The 20,463-nt window shown below is 50.4% G+C and overlaps 1 protein-coding gene across 5 annotated transcripts in view; it reads right to left on the bottom strand.

Annotated features, from left to right (window-relative positions):
• Window positions 1-5,020: 5,020 nt before the first annotated feature.
• FBXL20 (F-box and leucine rich repeat protein 20) overlaps window positions 5,021-20,463 on the bottom strand; it is a 38,458-nt gene continuing 23,015 nt past the window's right edge. For all 5 annotated transcript variants that reach the window (XM_086626568.1, XM_086626567.1, XM_086626566.1 and 2 more), the window contains 12 exons: window positions 19,534-19,608; window positions 16,988-17,082; window positions 16,462-16,530; window positions 16,066-16,161; window positions 14,697-14,823; window positions 12,594-12,668; window positions 11,266-11,396; window positions 10,223-10,283; window positions 9,635-9,679; window positions 8,175-8,231; window positions 6,925-7,137; window positions 5,021-6,329 (listed from right to left, as the gene is read on the bottom strand). In XM_086626568.1, the coding sequence (XP_086482694.1) occupies window positions 6,222-6,329; window positions 6,925-7,137; window positions 8,175-8,231; window positions 9,635-9,679; window positions 10,223-10,283; window positions 11,266-11,396; window positions 12,594-12,668; window positions 14,697-14,823; window positions 16,066-16,161; window positions 16,462-16,530; window positions 16,988-17,082; window positions 19,534-19,608 (1,152 nt within the window). In that variant the 3' untranslated portion in view covers window positions 5,021-6,221. The remainder of the gene's footprint in view (window positions 6,330-6,924; window positions 7,138-8,174; window positions 8,232-9,634; window positions 9,680-10,222; window positions 10,284-11,265; window positions 11,397-12,593; window positions 12,669-14,696; window positions 14,824-16,065; window positions 16,162-16,461; window positions 16,531-16,987; window positions 17,083-19,533; window positions 19,609-20,463) is intronic.

Here is a 20,463-nt window from a genome sequence, read left to right as displayed (position 1 = left end):
CAACACCCATTCCCGCCCCCCACATCCCGGAGGAATAATCAGCGCTCATGGGCCCCCCATTGCCCCCGGGTGGGGTCAGCACCTACAGACCCCTCCCATTAGCACCCTGGGTGGGGGCAGCACCCATGGCCTCCGCCCTTTTAACACTTCGTTCCCCCTCCCGACACCCATGGGGAGTATCCCCCCTCCCCCGTTAACACCCCATACCCCCCCGTTGATGGAGGGGGTGTCAGTGCCCTACACGAGCAAAAAAAACCCCTTTTTCTCCCCAAAATGAGCCAAATCTGGGCGAAATCAGAGGAATTAAAATGCAGCGGGGGCCGCGCGGGCTGGCACAGGGCAGCCTTGGCTTCCCGCCCTGGACAGGGTGGACTGGAATGGCTGATGGGGGGGGACAAGGGGGGGGCAGATGTCCTTCACTGGGCTGGGACACGGGGACAGGGAATATGTGAGGTTGTTCATGGTGGGGGGGGCTCCAACCCACCGGGAACCGGCCCCGACCCCCCCATCCCCGGCCAGGTTCGCTGCAGCGGCACCAAGTTCACGCTGCGGAATAATTTGGGGGGGGGGGGGGGGGGAAGGGGGGAGATAAAGGTGTCCCGTTCCACATCCAGACCGACACCTCTGGGGTGGGGGACAAGGGGGACCCCCCCCAGCACCCCCGCGGCCCCATCGCCCCCGGGACGGGAGATCTCCGAGCGCTGCCGGAGCAAAGTCGCGCCGGGATGGAGAGAGGAGCCCGCGGCTGGCACCGGCCCCGACACCCCCGGCACCGGGCGCCGTTCGCCCTCGCTCCGTCCCTGCCGGGCCCGACAGACCCCCGTGCAGCGGGGCGAGAGGACGGGGTCCCCCCCCGCGCCTCGTCCGTGTTTCGTGCCGAAGGACGGATCGAGCCAGCGCCGAGCGCGGCCCCGGCCCTGCGGCACCCGCGGGGGGCCGGGCGAGGGGTCCCCGGGGGTCCCGCACCCGCTGCGGGATGGGAGCAGCCCCCGCGCCGGGTTGGGGTGCGGGTGAGCCCCCGGCAGCTGTTGCGCCGGCGATGGGGATGCCCGGGCAGGGCAGGTCCTGTGCCGCCCCGCAGGGACGGATCCGGCCGTGGCGCGGAGCCCGGGGCAGCCCCGAGCTGGAAAATCCCCGAGAAGGTTCATTTCTGCGTTTTGGCTTCGGGAACGGGAGATTTTTAACACCGAATCCTTCCCCCGGGCACCGCCCGGTGCGGCCGCTGCTGGAACCGAGGGCAGGGGCCGGTGGGGGAGCGAGACGGGGAGGAAACGGCTCATGGGGCGAAGGGCGGGTTTGGGGTAAAGAAGTTTCCCCAAAGAGGAAGGACAGACCAGGAGGAGCCCAGAAGGATGGGGAGAAACTGGGAGAGCACCCGGACACCCCTGGAGCGGGTCTGAGATCGGGGTGTTGGCAAACGGGGAGGGGATGGCAGGAGTGGCCCCATCGCTGGTGGGTGCAGTGGGGGGGAGAAGGAAACACCCGCGACCCTCCCCAGAACACCCACGGCCGAGGGGAGCCAGAAGTTTGGCCCACGAGCCCCTTCCTGACCGGCCCCCTCCACCGCCAGACCCTCGTGTCCCCGTGGGGATCACACACACGAGGGACAGCTCAGCTACAGGTATTTATTTACAGATATTTATATATTTACTGGTCATTAATGGCATTATTATACCCACACGGTGTCAAGGGAAGCACGGATTACGAGATCATTAAAATAATATTTTACAGATCTCTATAATTTATAGATACGTCACCAAGGGAGCGTACGACAAGGTTCCAGCTGGCGTGTCAGACGTCGGGAGCCCACCCCAGGTTAAAAACGCGTTAAAAATCCCGCGGAGGCCAGACCTGACCCCCGGCACGGGGGGTCCGTGGGCACAGCAGCCCCTGTGCCCATCCCCGTGCCCTGCAGTGAGATGGGAACGGAGCGGGGGCCGAGGACGGCCAATGCTCGGGGGGGTTTGCATAGAGGAGGGGGGATAATCCCAGTTTAGCAGCCGCCGAGTTCCCAGCCGGGGTCTGCGGGGAGAACCACGGGGAGCTCGGATGAACCTTTGGGGACAGAGGAAGGATGGTGGCTGCAGCACGAGGAGCCCCAGGGAAGGGCAGGGTGCTGGGGGCATTGCCAGGGTCCCCCCCAGCAGCCCGGGTGCCCTCCTGAGGCAGGGCAGGACCCCACGGTCCCACCACTGGTGTGAGCAGGGGATGAATTTCCTCGTCTCTTAAAAACCCAAAAAATCTCCAACACTCTGCAAGAGCTCAGCCAGGCAGCTGGTACGTGCCAGCTGCTGGCACGGTGAGTGCCAAGCTCTGCCGAGCCCCCCGCCTCACCCGGAGAGGTGGGCAGTGCCAGGGGAGCTGGGCCAGGCTCGGTGTCACCGGTGATGGGGCTGTGCCGAGGTGTCCCCCCGTACCGGGGCCCTGGCGACAGCAGCCCCCGGGGTGGCCGAGGGCTCAGCTGGTGCCCAGGAGGGGTCCCAGGGGGGCACACCGAGTTGGGGGCGAGGGGCTGGGAAGGCACAGCACAGGCTGCCCGAGCGCGGACCGAAGCTTTTTTTGGCCCCACGCAACTCGCCAAGTGGCAGCACCAGGAGTGGTGCCGGGTGCCTCTGCCAGGCTTCAGCACGGAGAGAGAACAGAAACCTCGGCCGGCTTGTTCGGATGCCAGAAAACAAGCAAAACAGAAAAAAAAAACCCACAACAACAACAAAACAACAAAAAAATCAACCACCCTCAAAATAACCCTTCCAACCACGCAATCCTTCATCAGACGAGGCCAAAATGTTTTAAACCCCATTTTTGGGGCACATCCCCCTCCCCAGGACACTGTAGCACAGAACCTTGTCATACTCATCTCCCATCCATCTCCCCCACCCCCAAAAAACCCCAAAACACACACCACCATGGGCCAGCCATGAACACGAGAGTAAATTAAAATTAAAAAAAAAAAAAAAGGAAATTACAATGTTTAGAAAATCGGAATCTGTTGAAGTTTTTGTTTGAAATAACCACTGTGACAGCATCTTACACTTGCCCCATCCTCATCCTCACAGAATCAGGGTAAAAAGGTGCTGCTGCGTGTCTGGAAAGACCAGAAAAGCCTTATTTTTGGTTGAGTTCCACCTCCTCACACCTCCCTGGAAGATCTCGAGGGCACCAGTCCAGAAGGTCTCGGCCAAATGGGTCCCTCCGTCTCCGCACCCACCTGCTCGCCCAGTCCAAGAGCCGGCAGAGCCCGCGGCGGCTCCGACTCGGCTGCGCGCCGTGGCCGGGGCCAAGGGGCAGATCCCGGGTTTTCGAGGGGGTAACTCGAGTCCAGCCTCTGCTCCACGACTGGGGGAACCCGACTTCTCTGGAGGCATCTTCCAGCTCGGCGGGTGCACGCTGGTTTCTGAGGGCGGACGAGGAAAAGGGCCAACGTCCAGAGAACAGCTCAGTCTCGCATCGAGGACCTGGTCCGGCGCGGGGGCTGGAAAAGAGGCGTTTGGCACAAACCCGGAGCTCCCACACGGATGCGATGCTCAGTCAGGGTTTGCTCCTCTCGGAACTCTTCAGCAGAGCCGCCGTTTCACATCACTCACCCCTCAAAAGCCATCATCCCTCCGACCCGCGGGCCCTGGAGCTCAGTGCTCCAAGCCCTCCGTGGCCACCAGCTCCGAGCCAGGGCCAGGGCTCAACCAGCCCCCGGAGCGACCCTGGCGGAAACCACATCCCCCACCACGGCCCCTACGCTGCCCCGTGCAGGAGGTTGGGTTTTTTTTGGCTCTACAAGGTATTCCTCTAGTAAGACACAGCTTGGAAAATGGTGTTTATTGGTATTTATAAATACAAACATAAGGAAGAGTCCATTTGAAGATGGATAACTGACTTAAAAGGACACTGTCAAGTAGTTTGAGCTACCCTTAATGCTGTCACCCTGTTTGGGGGGGGGAAAAAATATCAAATAAAATAACACTTTGGGTTCTGTATTCTTTAGTTTTCCCTTGAAAACTGCTCTGTTACACAGAAATCGGTCAGCCAGCGCCACCCCAGCTTGTAAACCCGTTCGAGCTCTCCCCTGCCACAGGACCCACTGCACCCAGGGTGCTTCCCACCGTCGTGGGATTGCGGGTGCTGCTCCGGGGGCACCCGCCCGCTCAGTCCGTCCGTTCCCGCGGGAAGCGCCGGTATCTCCTGCCACCCTGAAAAGTGGAGGAAGTTCTGCAAAGGAAGTAGGGGAACGTGCCGCTTGGGGAGAGAGAGAATCCAGAGCGCTAAAGAGGATCTGAATAAATATAACGGATTAAAAGCGACCTACGGGGAAGGAATTGACAGTATCCTTTTAAACACAGCACACTGGATTCGCTCCCAGCGGACTGTGCAGCTGCGAGACTTTGTTAAGCATCTACAGACGGGTCGGGGAAATTTAAGTTGTAGATGAAGGGGGGACACAGCTCCGGTGGCACTACGCGACCCTCCGGACTGCCCGAGCAGCTCCGACGGCGGTAAGAGGGTTGGGAAGCCACACGCTGTCCTCAAAGCAAACCCACAGTGGAATAAAACCAGCCCCCGGGACACCGAAACCGCCGTTCCTCGTGCTGCACCCTGCTCTTCCCCACCGCCAGCTTCCCCGGCGCGAAGGTGAAGCACCAGCTCCTCGGCTGCTGGCGGCTGCGGTGGCCACGTCTCCGCTGGGACCTTCCGTGCCCGCGCGCGCCGGGACGAGCGCGGTTACTCACACGTCACCTCGTCTTCCACCAGCTTGTTACAGTCTGACCCAGTTCTGCCCCATTAAGCCCTCGGCGTCGGCCCATCTGCTCACGCATTTCATACTGGGCGTCTGGAACCGCCAGCAGCGGGGAACTGGGCACTCCTGCTCCTCGGAACACCCTGGCTCAATGCCTGAAATGCCCCGAAACCAGCACCTGACCGTGGGGAAGGACTGGCACAGAGCAAACCCCGTCTCACTCGGGTGGTTCCTCCTCTGGGATGTGACACTTACCTGTAGAAAGCACAAAAGTCACCCCAAATCCCCCAAATCCCCCAGTGCTCACACCCCGGGTGTATTTTCAGGCCTCCTGCTCCTCCCGCTGCCACCAGCGAGTCATAATTTCTCCATCAGGGCAACGAGCAAAAAGACTCGACTCTGCTTTTCCTTGGGGGCAGGATGAAGGTTGGAGGGAAAGGACAGGAGGAGTCGGGAACTTACAGCCACTGGAACAGAGACTGTAACTTCTCCCCCTGTATCAAGAGTTATACTCTTGTCACTGGGATAAAACCCGAAATGCAGAACAAATCCAGACGCCCCATCGCTGACAAAACGAGGCCGAGCAGCCTACAAGAGCCCAGTCTGCAGCGCAGCTCGTTAACCATTTAGGAATCTTCCCAACGGGTCATCTCAGGCTTCCAATGGTAAAAAGTATTTTTTTAAATTTAAAGTATCGATTCGTAACTTTTGTTTGGTAAATCTCAAAAAAATTACTGAATTAGAACTCTGTAAAAAAACAAAAACAAAAACAAAAAAAAACAGGATGTAGGGAGGGTAAAAAACCCAAGCCTGATGTTGCAGATGTGGAGCTCTATCACGAGAATGCAGGAAGCCTCTGAGCTGGGCGCTACGGAACGCAGAAGAACGGATGAACCCTCGAGGTGAGCATGCTCAGGGCCAGAGGGAAGGGCAAGCAGAGAAGCACACGCACGTCATGTCGCACAACAGCTGCTGTTTCAGTCCCTCACTGAAAAATGGACACAAAACTGGTTGGGATTTTGAGGTTTGGGTTATTTTTTTTTTTTTTTTTTTCTCTTCTGGACAACGGATGCAGGGTTAAAGCATGTTCCTTTCCTCTCTCCCCCTTCTCCCCATTTCAAAGGGTTTCAGTTGCTGTTCCAACCTCAGCAGCAGCCAACAGTCACTCTGGGTTCGCCAAGACCTCCCCTCCTCACCGCAACGCTTTCATCTGAGCATGCCCAGTAGGAATGGTTCAGAATTATACCAATCCACCTACAGAAAAAGCCAACGCAGCTCCAGCTCCCGCGCTGCTGGGAGTTCATGGGTTTGCTGGAGCAGGTGGGGTGTGTGTATGGATGTGTATGGATGGCTACAGGGGCCCGGCACCGCGGCTCGGCTCGCTGCCCCTCGCAAATGACACTGGTATCGCTTTCCTTGAAGATACTGGTGTCCACCGTAATCCTACAAGTGTAATTAAATACTCAGTTTGCACGGACGGCCACTTCCAGTGTCATAGGATGATGCAGCATCTGCAGAAGCGCTGTCTGCTGCCTCCGACCGACGGCGGTGGAGTCACCGGCGCGAAGTAGGCATGGACTTTGATATTGGGTAGGTGGGTCTGAAAAGACAAAGACAGGGTGTAAAGTGAGGAGGGCAGTGGTGGCGCAAGAGCCGGAGGGGCCGGAGCCGCCCCGGCTTGTCCTCAGGCTACAAACTAATGGGCACAGAAATTAGAGTCCAACTCTTCCAGTTCACCGGTGTGATTTCCCCCCGGACTGCGGGTTAGCAAATTCCTTCTGTTACCAGAAAACACAGTTCTAGGGAACGAGAAAACTGGGTGCTCTGTCCTCCCCGCTAACCCTGTGGTAGCTGCGGGGAACAGAACAACATCTAAACGTGTGGATCTGTGTCCTCTTTGCAAAGAAAATGTGAGCAGCTGATCTTTAATGACTCTTCCAACCCAAACCGTTCCGTGATTCTACGATTCCTCCTCTTTTACAGATGGAGAAACAGACTCCGGAGGAAGCCCCGGGACACAGAGAGCCCTCGGTGACCAGCAGGCAGTGATGGAGAGGTTCTCACAAGACTTGAAGAATGAGCACCACATCACGAGGAACCTGAAACCTCAGCCCTCCGCCTCCCCCCACCGGATAAAGCGTTCAAGCCACGGCCTTAGCGGTGTTTTAATTTCTTTTTTTTTTTTTTTTTTTTACCCTGAGTCTCTTGATCCCTGCCCGCGTGATTTGCTGACAGTCGTACAGTTCTATCCTCTCCAAGCTGTGGCAGCTTTTCAGGTGCTCCAGGGAGGCGTCCGTGATCAAGGGGCAGTTGTCCAGCTCGATCACCTCCAAGCGGTCGTGCGCGCAGGCGCCGTTTCCCAAGTGACGAATCCCGTCGTCCGTGATCAGCTCACAGTGGGACAAACTCTGCACCCAAACACAGCAAGTTAAGCAGCTTCTGCCGTCAGCACACGGAAGCCAACACCCTGCCAGGCCACTGCGGGTCCGTGTTTCCTGAGTCTGGACTGGTTTGCCACCCCGGGGCTTCGGACAGGTCTGTACCCCCCTCCTTGCACTGGAACCACTGCTGCGTTCCAGACTAAGGTGCCTGCGAGGGGAAAGCTCCCATAGCTGAAGCACAATGGGAAAAGCAGCTGCTGCAAGATGAGAGCAAGAGGGCCAAGAGGCAGGAGGGCACACAAATACCTCTGCTATTGAAGAAACCACTTCTGTAAAATCCGTGGCCTTACACATCATGGGAAGGACCCCGACACTGGGTCTAAGAACCAGCAGAAATGTCATGTCACCTACTTAGTGCTTTTTTTTTTTGGGGGGGGGGGGGATGCACCTTACAAGTTCTTGAGAAGGAACTGGGACTTGAACGAGGAGACAGCACTGGTCTGTTGCTTTGTTGAGGGGCGCAGCGTGCAGAAGGGAGGGCTGCACAGGAGAACCCACTGACTGCATCTCCCCACCTCCGGGACAGGTTTTTTCATGATGACAACGGAGCAGTACGCACATGGACACGGAGGAGAACAAGACCAAACTCCCAGAAATTCAGACCAAGAGGAACACTGCTTTCCAAAGCCAGCAAGATTCCCAGGTCTCAGCTGCCCAGCCCCATACTACAGGTGAGAAGGGCTGTGGTCTCCTCTCCTACAGACAGACGGACAGCCCAGGCTGCAGGCAGACTCTGCTGGGCTTGAGGAGGACAGCCAGAGGCTGGTACCGGGAGAATCCAGTGTCCTACAATTCATTTTCAGGCAGCTGGGGGTGCCTGGCGTACGATTAATGCTAGCAGTAGGGGAGGGACAATAGGTTCTTCGGGGTCAAGTTTCTAGCCGAATTCTTCCAAGCCTTCGCAACATGTCTATGAAGTCAAAGAGACAAACCCCCACAGGCAGTGCTTAAAATCCCTTTGTTTACAGAAAGAAAACGCTGAAAGTCTCACTCATGATACTCACCAGAACCTGAAGCCGTGGACAGTGTATGGAAAGCTGGATCAGCGTACTGTCTGTTATCTGGAAAAAAAGAAAAAGCCCTTTCACGCTGGGTGCTTGGCACAAGGACTTTTCTTCCCCCCCTGTGAAAGAAAAACTGCAGACTTTTGCCTAATCCATGACAGTGCTCCCCACAGTCACTCCTGAGCCCCTCAGGAACTCATCATCTCCTGTGTGACCGAATTTCAGACGTACAGATTCTTCCACCCCTCATAGAAATCAACTCATGTCCTTAAAGGACTGTTAAAATACAGGTAGTGCTTGTTTTTCCAGCTTCCTTAAGGAGCTCTCCTGAAAAAAGCTCACGATTAAGAGAGGTGAGCAGACCTCTTCAACACCACCAGGTTTCCTAAATGTTTGTCACCTAAATGTTTGGACACCTAAAGCACAAGAGGTGTCCAAATCCCCTTCCAGCAGCTCAGTGGGTTGCTGAATTGTTCCTCTTTATTCTCCAGGAAGAAAGAGACCCAACACAATGGCTGTCTAATCTAAGAGTATTCCGAAGGGAACTTGCTGGGCTCTTTGTTCAACGCAGTCAGTTCAAGGACACAGCCCAGTTTGTCTTCTTCCTTTTTTTGGGTTAACTTTAAATCACTTCCCGTCTGGACTACTGTAATTTCCTCTTGTGATCTCCTGAATTTCTGCCCTGTAAACATCAGGAAGTACAGAATACTGGGGTCACGCTGTTCTCATGGCAGGAAGCAAAACCCTATTCCCTCCACTGTCTTCATCTGAATCGATGTTACATCTGTCCTTAGGATTGTAACATTTTTCAGGGGATCTTGAGTAAACTTAACTATTATCCCTCTAAACGCTGCCTTGAAATGGTTATCAGCTTGTGGCACATACCCTACAGAACGGGGTGTAGTCACATACAAGAGACCCCCCTAAAACTCATGAACAGGGTTGTAAGGGGGGAGTCAACAGTAACAGACCCAGTACATGACACCCCACTGCCTTTGAGGAAGGCCAGCCCAGGCAACCCAGTTTTATTCCAAGTTGTTGCCACACCTCTATAAATCACTGCTGTTCAAGCAACCTGGCTGTGTTTTTCCAAAACAGAGGTTATTTCCCTTGTTTTGAGCAACATGTGTAGCACAAACCTTCTCTGGCCTTACGAGAAAACATCTTACTCTGGGACTTGATCTCATGTCAAGGGTCACAATTCACACATTCATTACACGACCTTCAGGACACACCTATTAAAGATTTCTTATTTACAGTAGCATTCTTTAGTGTGAAATATGAGCAAGAGGATTAAACTACAAAAGCAGTATTTTCTTATCCAAATATATCCCGTCTTCTTGCTCAGGATTCTAAACCAAGTTCTGATTTAGAGACAATCTACTTTTTCACCATCCTTCCACACTGCTGGGACTGTGCTAAAAAAAAAAAATTTAACAGCCAGAGGTGGCACCTCCTACCTGGACACACTCTTCCAGGTCCATTTTTTCAAGTTCATGGCAGTTCTAGGAACAAACAAAAGATCAAACACGCAAACTAAGCGGAAAGTTCAGCCAGCAGATATCAATAAAACTACAATAAAACAGCCCTTTTTAAAAATGAAGACTCTTCCTCCATCAAACATCATGACTGAAAGGAAAGTTTGCTGCTGCTTTACCAACACCACCACATACAGTAAAGGAAATTTAGCAATTTCACCCATTTAAAGGCACCGAGGTTTTTTATTCATAGAAAGTGGAGGAGGGTCAGTTGAAATTTAGGGTCAGTTGTACAGAACACAGCTTAATCCAGAAAAAAGAAAGAGTAAAGTTTGTAACTCTCAAGTATTTAACATTTCATGTAGTTTGGATGCACATCCTCCCAGATGTGCAGGTCAGGACAATGCCAGAGATCACATACAAGCTGATTTTTGTAACTCAGCTTCCACTCCAATAGAGAGATCAAAAGTATCACAAAAATCTACGTTCAAGGGAAAGCTACTGTTTGTTCACGTCTACCACGAAAAGAAAGCAAAGATACTTGATGAAAAAGTGGAAAGGAGCACTTACCCTAGCTAGAGTGGTAAAGCCCACATCTGTTAGCTGAGAACACCTTGCAACTTCTAATATTCTGCACAGAAAGAATTTATAATAACCATGGTGGAGTCATTTTGCTTTTCAGAGTGTTTCATTAAAAGCTTCCAGCAACCCAGAAAAGTTTAGACCCAGTTTAGGCTGTGCTGTCTGAGGGGATACCTTGCACAGAGCACCCACCCTCTGTACCTGTCATTCTTTAAATGGGCTTATCCCAGAAAACAGTTGTGGGTTTTCTTTTTTCTCCCCACCCCCAGAAGATATGTATTTTATGCTGTTTAAAACAGGCCACTCAGCTGTTACAGATGTCAGATAATAAAACTGTCTCTTCTTTCTGCACCTGGCCATTCTTTGAATTATAGCAAAGTCTTCCTGAAGAAACTTGTCCTAATAAAAAAAAAGTCTTAAAAAAATAATAATAAAGGAGCAAGCACCCACAGAGATGTCGCTGGAAGCCACTCTGTCAAGCAGAGTGAGAGCACAAAGCCCATCTGCTACAAAATCCCCATGAAAACCCTGTTAATATCACATGTCGAGGGGAAACAATGTTATTTAAACCTGTTTTCAGTTCTCAACACAAAAGTAACCCGACCTCGACTGTTTTTCATCAGGGAACGAAAGCAGATAGACCATGGTGTAAAAGGAGACCGCTGCTAAGCCAGCCCGTTGGCGGGACACGCCGCCGCGGCACGGAGCTCTTCTACCACTGTTTCACCCCCACGAGTTTAGAAACCAGAAGTTTGGGTAAAACTACTGTCATCCTACAGCAAATGCCTGGAGAAAATTTACTAGTTTGGGTAAAACTATGGTCATCCTACAGCAAATGCCTGGAGAAAATTTACCAGTTTGGGTAAAACTACGGTCATCCCACAGCAAATGCCTGGAGAAAGCTCAGTGATAAAAAGTGCACTTTCAGAAAGACCTTCAGGGTCCAAAATGGCTCAAATATTACATGACTGTGGCCCCAAATCAACGTGCAACGGGTCACTGGAGCTCGGGGAACTGCAGCGAGAACCTACCTGAGCCTCGGGCAGTTCTGTCCCAGGGCGTTCAGGATGGCATCGGTAATGTTACAGCAGCCTGAAGCACACAAGGATTGCAACTTGTGGCATCCTCTGCATATTGTAATGAGACCATCATCTGTTATTTGCTACAAGAAAAACAATACCACCATCACAAGCCATAACGACGCAGGTGGAGGCGCAAGGCACCGCCTGTTTTCCTTCCCAGCCTTCCAACCGGGCACCTAACGGAGGCCAAGTTATGATTCTTTCAACCCAAAAACGCATTCGAATATTTCACTGGAGCAGCTGGAACGTGGAAGTGGCTTGTAAACATTTGGAAAGTGATTCCACGTGCAGGGAAACGTTTCTGATCCGGGCCACGTGAGTGCCAGGGGAGGGCATGGCAGCAGCAGGGCTGGGCTCTGTCTCCTGCCTGCCTTTGCCACCCCGGCTTGCACAGACCTCCTCGGCTGAAACTCGAGACAAGAAAGCACCCAACAGTCAGTGTCACCCACAAAATAAGCCTTTTAAAAACACACTTCAGTGGTTTGGGACAAAAACCTGAACTGTGAGAGACAGGCACGGAGCCCAAATCACATTCAGTTCACCCCGTGGCACAGCAGCTCCGTCCCCGCTTTCCTCCTCCCCTCTGCCCGTTTGCCCTCTCCTCCACTGCAGAGTCTGGAACTTGCTAACAGCTCAGCTCCTCCCTTGCAAGTGCCCGGATGGACGGACACCAGTCTCTGGCCAGACTAGTAACTGGCAGAGCCAGTCTTTAAATGGGACTGGGAAAGGCCAGCCCTGCAGCCCCAAAGCCCTTGTCCCCATGGAAAAGGAAGAGGTTGTCCCGTCACCCACTGTGTCAGACTAACCTCACGATGGTATGTACAAAAAGCCCATTGCAATTTCTTTTTTTTTTGGCATAAATACACGTTTTTGGCACTGCAGAATAACTGCAGTGCAGGGAAACGGCGCTCGGTTCCATCGGACAGGGAGCAGTGGAACCGCCTGGGCGCTCCGGCACAAACGCTCCAGCCCCATGGAAAGAATTTTTCCAGCCAGTCCTGGCCACCAGCGCAGGAGCCCCGTGGCCAGGGCAGAGAGACACAATTCTGACAAACTGAACGCTGTGATGCTGCTTCAGGGGCTTACTCAACACTCCTGAATGCTACCAAAAAGCTGGTTTTCATCAACTATTTTTAAAAGTCTTGTGAATTTACAACTGCCCCGTCTGCACGGACGCCGCCGGCTCTGGGACGGAGTGTGCTCCGCACCGTTCCGCTCCGAGCTGGCCCCTAAATGCACAATGGCTGAGCTGGGAAATCAGAGGGAACTTTACTTACTAAGCACGTTTGAAGGTTTAAAGTCACCAGTTCGGGACAATGTGCACCAATGTATTTCAGAGCTTCATCCTCCAGCTGGAAAGAAAAGTTTAGAGACTGAAGCAACCTGTTCATACTTGAAGCAATCTTCAAAATAAAGTTCTGAGAACAATAAAGCGTCTGTGGTTTGGATACCTACAGGGCAGGAGGGCAACTCACTGCAGTCTTAAAATACACAGCACTAACTGCATGCCTTTTTGCACCCCCCCCCCCCCCCCCCTTTTTTTTTTTTACCCTCTCAGGAACAGAGTTCAAAGACCCACAACACTAAGTTACTGATTTAAAGAAAAGCTGATCTGATCAAACATGCAGAATTAACACAGCAAGTAGTGAAATGAGAAACTATTTACAGGAATTAAGGAAATGCTTCACTAGAGAGGGCCCAGAAGTAACACTATTTTCATACTGCAATCCTGGAACTCGAAAAAAAAATCCATCTCATTGCAATGTAAGGAGCACAAACATACCCAGGTTGCTTTCTGATGATAAAAAAGCCTGCTGTTCTTAAATCTATAAGAACAGATGGCAAGTAATTGATAACAAGGATGTATTGCCATCAATATTACTCATGATTCCATAAATTACCAGAAACTCAAGCTGTTTCTATGACCTGAATTCTCAAAATAGGCTGAGATTGTTATATCTTTAATCAAGCCCGTTTTACAGCCATGTATACCCATCTCACGTATTAAAAATCCATCAGTAGTATAAATTTAGGAAAAAACCTACTGCCTAGAGCCTTTACAGCTGGGCTTTCTTGTGCACACGAGGGGATCACTGCCTTGTGCACGTAACCGGCGTGTTATTGCTTTGCTTATCGCACCTTTCAGGACTCTGTGTCCATGCACAGGAGAAATATGCTTTTTGGGAAATAAAAACATCTAGCTGTTCATCTATACACAGCAGCCAAACATGGCACTTACTGACTCATCCTTAAGGAATCCCTACCCTAAGGAAAAAAAAAAAACAAACCCAAAACAAACAAGTGCTGTCAATGTTCGGGTACAAAGAAGATCCGTTTTTCCAAGTCCACCTCGAGGCTCTGAAACTCTCAGGAGTCTCTGGGTCACAGTTTGCAACTCCTGCAGGGTCAGTTTTATTCTCTTTCTTCAAGGACACGATTCTGAGATACATGTTTGCTCCTTTCTAGCCTGTCTGCCTTAAAAAGACCTCAGCTCACTTAATTTAAAAAAGAAAAAAAAAGGAATTAGAATTATCCCCCACGTTCTTTGTGAAACAGCTTTGCAAGGAGCTCTTCTTCATTAAAAGAGTAATGCTCAAGGCTGGTGTTCCCCACACCCCAGCTCATAACTGACATAACTCCTCAGTGAAGCCATAATCCATGGAAGCATTTAACATACTAAATTTTTTGATGATTCAACAGGTAAGATGTTAAAGAAAGATAAAAGGAAGTCAGTCTAAATAACAAAAAGCATAACAAGGGGCAAAAAAAAACCCTTTCAGTTGGAAGAGCCAGTGCACCATTTATATATTCCAAAATAGAAGCATCTGCAGCCTCTTCAAAATCCACTGTCACAGCTCAAGAGCTACACGATATACTGGAGGGAACAGGGAGCAGCACCACGGTCCCAGCTGGCTGCAGAGATTCTGCTCAAGGAGTCACATAGATGGTGATTCTCTTGGACCGAGCAGAAGATCCAAACGACACGTGGAGGAAATTCTATCACCAGCCCAGACAAAAGTACTGTCATGCTTTCTAAAATCCTCGGAGCCTTCAGGGACGGCTGGGTCTGGCCGTGAATAACAAACTTATCTCCTCTCTTAAAAAAAAAAAGTTTGCTCAATGTGTTCCCGATGGGAGAAGAGAAGAAGGATTCTACAGCCAGACACGCAATTTGTTCACTGCCCCACTACTCACGCCGAGCTCAAAGCTATTAAAGAATTTATTAAAGAATTTCAAGAAAAGCAGTTAATCTCCAACAGGCAGGCTGCGAGCAATTTCAGCAACGTAACGTTTCTGGAAATAGAAAAATCCACACCACTTCGTCCCCAGCAGAAATAAGCCAGCTGTAATTCCACGGGAGCACCCTGGCAGCGCCGTACCTGCGTGCAGCCCTTCAGAGACAGGGCCCTGAGCCCGCCGCAGCCCCTCACCAGCGCCTGGATGCCATCCTTGGTCACTTGGTCGCACCAGGAGATGATCAGCTGTTCCAGCAGCGGGCACCCCTCGCTTGGGAGGCGAAAGGAAAAGCGGTGCGTGAACTCGGTTTTGCTTTGGAAAGAAACCCTGCTCCGAGCCAGAATCTGGGAAATTCCCGTTTCTGGAACCCACAGGAGCACAGATGTGCACCCGCACCCCACGAGGAACGCTTCTGTCAAACATCAGCTCCAGATGTGGGGAGCTGCCCAGAGGCAGGACCAGCTCTAACGCAGGGTAAAAGACCAACTCATCCCACTTTGGACACCTCCCAGCTCCTCTCCAAGGACAGACGCTGTTCATGGGCTGTCTGGACCCAAATACAACCAAACCCAGCCCCAGGGTGGATTCCTGCCATGCTGCTTCCAACCTTCCGGGTGTAACTCTGCATTTCCAGATAGCTGCCAGTAGGAGTAACACTCAAGTGGGATTTGTAATTAGGAAGAGATATACATGTTATCACATATTTGAGATACTGCAGCACAAATCTGACCACGTGAAATCACAGCCAAGGATGGAGACCCTCAAGGGGAGGAAAAAGCAGGCACAGTATTTTAATGTAGCCTCAAAAATAATTTAATCATTCATTTGTTCTTTCAAATCTGTGTTTTGTTTTGGTGTCTCGATTCACCCTCCAGTGAATTGTTGTGGTTTTTTTTTGTTTGTTTCTTTTTTTTTTTTTTTTTTTAAGTAGCTTGGCCTCTATTGTTACCTTTAGTGGGTTTTTTTGCCTACTTTTCTCTGTCCCAGTATCTTCTCACCCATGTCTGTCCATCCCTTCCTTTTCTAGATTACTTGGCAATCCCATTTAGCAGATTTGAGCAGTTATATGTCTCCTAAGCAGTTTAAAAAGACAAACAGGCACCCACTGGTGTTCACCTTCTAGCTATGCAAACAACTGCTAAGCATGCAACGGTACGCTTACGAGGACGAAGTTGACTGTTAGCAAATGAGCATTTAAAGAGGCAGACTAAGGCTTCTGTCTCCCCCAAAATCCCTCCTCGAACATTTTAGTAGAGTATAGTAATTCTTCTACTGCTAATAACCACCAGGATGGACACAAACAAGGTCGAGGGCAGCTTTTACTGAGTTGTCCTCCTCTACCTCTGCAAAGCAGTTGGCACAACGTGTGAACGCTGAGCTCTGTTGGGGAATGTCTGAGTCCTGATCACAGTTACACCTCAGCCTACGCCAGTCACCTCCAAGGCACACGGGGCGACGGCGGGTCACGCCATCTCGGATCAACCATCAACAGTCAGCGTTGTCGGCTCCTACCTCAGCGCTTTCAGAGACAGGTTGGTTATGGAAGTGCAGGAAGCCAAATCCAGGTGCCTGAGTTTAGAGCAGAACTTACTGAGGCTGGTACACGTCCTGAAAGAGAACATACGGGTCACACTCACCCAACAGATTTATTCAGAGCCATATACATTTGACACGACATGCTTTACGTTATCTGCTGCACGCACAAGCCTGGCCTTCCCTCAAAAAGGAGCTGGAGGATATTTGAGCAACCTGGTGTAGCGGGGGGTGTCCCTGCCCATGGCAGGGCGGCTGGAACTGGATGATCTTTGAGGTCCCTTCCGACCCAAACCGTTCCATGATTCTATGATATAATATGGTACACACAGGAAAGGGGATGAGAGGGCAAACAGAGATGGGAACGTTACTCACGCATCTGTGATCTTGGTACAGCCATTTAGGTTCAATACTTCGATATTTCTGCAGTTCTGAGCGAATGTCCTTTATTAAAGGGAAAACAGTGCTTTTCAGGCAATAGATTTCCAGATGTTTTACAGCATGTGTTAACCATAACACATCAGATTCAGTTTTACAAAGCTGTCTCAAGCTAAACAAACAAAATAAATACACAAAATAAATGATTTATGTTGCCTGATATCCTGCCTGGGGATTTCCCAGCCTAAAGGCAAAAGCTTGTGACTCAGTGCCAGTCACTACTGAGCCTGTAGTAGCACTGGTATTATTTCAATGAGGACTGAGAAGAACAGCTACTGTGTGAAGTTAAAAAATGATAAATTACAGTGTCTTACACATTTCCACTCTTGATGTTTTAAGTCAGACACACAGGCTAAAGATCTCAGTTCCAAAGTGTTCATAAATTATTCCAGCCCTCTGTGGTTGTAGAAGCTGCATCATTCTTTACACCACATTTAAGAGCAGAAGGAAGCCATACCACTACCTTAACGCATTGTCTCCTACTCCTTGACAGCCACGCAGGCTTAACTTCCGCAAGAAACCTCCACATCTTTTAGAAATATTCTCAACTACTCGTCCCTGCCGGAGACAGAAAGAACGACATTAAAATCCAGAAGTCACCTGATCATTCAAAAAGTTGAATTCAAAATTTTGCAGATTAACACCGGTTTGTTACTCTAGGTAAAACAGGGCTAAGAAAACCAAAATGCTGTTATAATAAACTAAGGCAGGGAGAAGGAGAATTATTCAGCTTCTGAAGATGGAGAGACAAGGAACGATTACCTAAAGCCGCTCAGGATAACGACTGAGGCATTTCCTCCAGTTCAGAGCTCCCAGACATCGATACGGACCACCCAAGAAAGAGGAAAGCAGCGGTGCCCTTGCTACAACGTGGGCAGGAAGATTTACAAGCACAGCCAATGTACTACAAAGGGATACACTTACATTTCTATCCAAAATAGAGATGAGGCAGAACCAGCCCGTGAGTTTTATTCTCACAGAAAAAGAGATTAAAAAAAATGGTGTTCAGGAGATCTAGCAAAACGCTTTTTAGATTTCAAATTTGTAACCAACAGAAGTCTCCACAGACCCACTACAAGCTGGCATTCACCTGGCTATTTCTCACTGTGAGTGAAGTGCAAAAACCATTGAGAAAATACGTGTATCAGTGTCTAGAAATTAAAAAAACCTTCCCCTTCACTTCAGTGTACGTGGTTGTTCAAAGAACAGGAACATCACTCGCTTCTTCAAGGACTGGTTGGCATTTAAGACTCCAATAATGATGAAGACAGTCTTCTGTAATCTTTTTCCCACCCAAAAAAAAAAAAAAGAAAAATCATCAGGCTTGGTACAACGTAATACCACAATCAAAAAAGGGACACCAGCTTAACCAGATCTCTGCACGAGCTTCTGGTGACACCTGGCCGCTGGCTTTGGGGAGCAGCTCTGGAGCCACCGTCCTGCTGAAGCGCTGCCCGAGGCCAGAAGCTCGACCTGCACGTGGTGTAAGGGGGGCTGGAGAATCCCAAACAGTTCTTGTGCTTCTGCAACTCCTCTGGCACGCCTGTGAACTCACAGCTTTGAATGAGAGGGCTCAAACACGCTTCTAGAACATACAGAATTCACATCAACCCATGGATTTAGGTTCCTTTACAGCAAACATCATTTAGGACATCAGAAAGCCTCGCAGGTGCTTTCGGGTTGGGTACAACACATTCAGGCGTTTGGTTCTACAAGGGGAAGTCGGTGCTTATGCAAGAAGATGTGTTGGATGCACCAAGAGACATTAAAACCAGGCGCTGAGAATTCTTCTGGAGAACGAGAAGAGCCTGGTTTGCATTCCCAGCACTCCTGCCTCGCTCCCTCCTACGCAGACCACGGCAGCAGCAAGGCTGAGCAGCTCCGTCCACGTTTCCTCCTACCTCCACAGACCGGGCACCGCCGACCGCTCTGCTCTACTTCTATGAAGGTAAATAATTGTACGAGTCCAGAACCTTCAGGGCATGTTAAGACATAAAGTATTTATTATCAAAAGCAAGAAAAATCACACCGTTCACTTCCTTCAGGAGGTCTGAGGCCACTTAGGAGCCTGTGAGCACATGGAAGTCCTGGCTGTATCACAGGCTGGTTCCATTATCCGGTTCCATTATCCGGTTCCATTATCCGTGCATCTCAGCTGCTCAGACACACAGCTGGCAGGGAGAGATTATTTTAACTCTTTCCTCCCCAAATAACGTGTGTATTTCCCACCAGCTCCCACAAGGTGCGAATCTTCAGTCATCATCTGGTTTGTGCCTCTGTCTCTAATGAGTTAAAACCACAAACTCCCTATCTCCCTCCTCCAACGTGTTTGAAAGAGGATATAACATTCTGATAAGAAACTTAAGAGGCTTTTTTTTGGTCTCTTATCCTGATAAATGCAATTTGAATTTTCAGAGCAGCGTGACAACGGCATCCGCTCCCACCAGTGCCGAGCAGTCCATGTCTAAGATTTAGAACAGCTGCAACGAGGCATTTCCAAAGCTGCATCTTTTAGGAACAATTTTGATCTCACTCCCTTGAAGCATCTTCGCTTACATTTCAACTTTTGGTATTAAAGATAGTCAGGGAAAGGACAGACATATTCCAGGTCACGTTTCAAAAGGTATTCAGAGTCTTAATGGCCTAAGTCAGTGCTATGTTAACGTTTCTTTGACCAAAAGGAAAAATAGCCTAAATTCTGCTATCCAGAAGTAGTAGTTTTCCGCAAGAACAAACCTATTCTACTTATTTCTGTTTTCAGAACACACATAAAAATACTTTCCTTCTATTACTACCTTTAAGTCTGGATACAGACATATAATTCTGTCCATTTTCAAAAGCTGAATGGATTGCCAAGACTTTAAAGACTCCCTGAAGCTAAGAAGAACTGAAATTAATGATTTCTATCTCCAGGGAAGGTAAAAAGGGTTACACTGGGAGTATTAATCCACTCTAGGCTGTAATTACATTTTAACAAGAAAAATGGGTTTGTATGTCACTTAATTATACCTCAATATCCCTCTGGAAATTAAACAGGTCAATTCGCTGCCAGTTACTGCCATCCAGGGCCAGAACATTCCATGCCTTTATAGGAGGGGAAAAAATATAAGCGTGTTGTTAATATGAAAGAAAAACAACAAACCAACCAACAACCCACCAGTGGGGACCCAGTTAGATTGTTCCTTTTAAAAACAACGTTCTGTCTCAGGTGTAAAAGCAACAAGTCATTACAGCCAACAAGGAAAACTGTGCCGGTACCGGAACCGCTTGCTCGGACAAGAGGCCCCCCCTACATGGCACACTCTTTGCCAGCCCCCGGAGCCGGCGAGCACGCCGTGCCCACTGTGCCCCAGGCAATTCTGCTCCCACGGGAGGTGCTGGTGCCGAGCTCAGGACAGGAGGCAGTGCTGGAGCCCAGGCATCTTCGCAGTCCTGGCTGGAATCTAATCCCTCCGCAGCATCACCAGCTAAACCAACGCCTATAGAGGACGCTGGCAGGACCAACACGAAGATGAAGGATTCCAGGACATGGGTGAGTCCCAGATAAGACCCTACACCAGACAAGAGAGGTGAAGCTAATCGGAGGGCGCTGGGTGGGGGACTGGGTGGTGCTGGGATGGAGGACCGTGCGGCGAGATGCCGCAAGCGATGGATAACGCTGCCATCTCGCACACCTTCACTCTGGCTTCCAGCAGGAAGAGGTGTGGGACCGCTGGGTGCACGGGGTGCTGTGTCCCACAGCTTTGTACGCTGTCCAGATAAAGCACCCAGCTCTCACCCAAGACCTATGCACTGCTGCTGGAGTGACGGCGTTTACTACCTCTGCCCTGAGTGGTTTGGTTTAGTTTTAGTTGTGGTTTTTTTTTAAGGAGAAAAAAAAAAAAATTCTTATATGGTTCATGCTACCAACGAGAACCAGGCACTGAAAGTTAGTAATTC

The sequence above is a fragment of the Tauraco erythrolophus genome, chromosome 25, assembly GCF_009769465.1.
Source record: "Tauraco erythrolophus isolate bTauEry1 chromosome 25, bTauEry1.pri, whole genome shotgun sequence".
Taxonomy (NCBI): Eukaryota; Metazoa; Chordata; class Aves; order Musophagiformes; family Musophagidae; genus Tauraco; species Tauraco erythrolophus.
The sequence above is the reverse complement of the archived record's forward strand: the minus strand, read 5'-3'. Positions and strand labels throughout refer to the sequence as shown.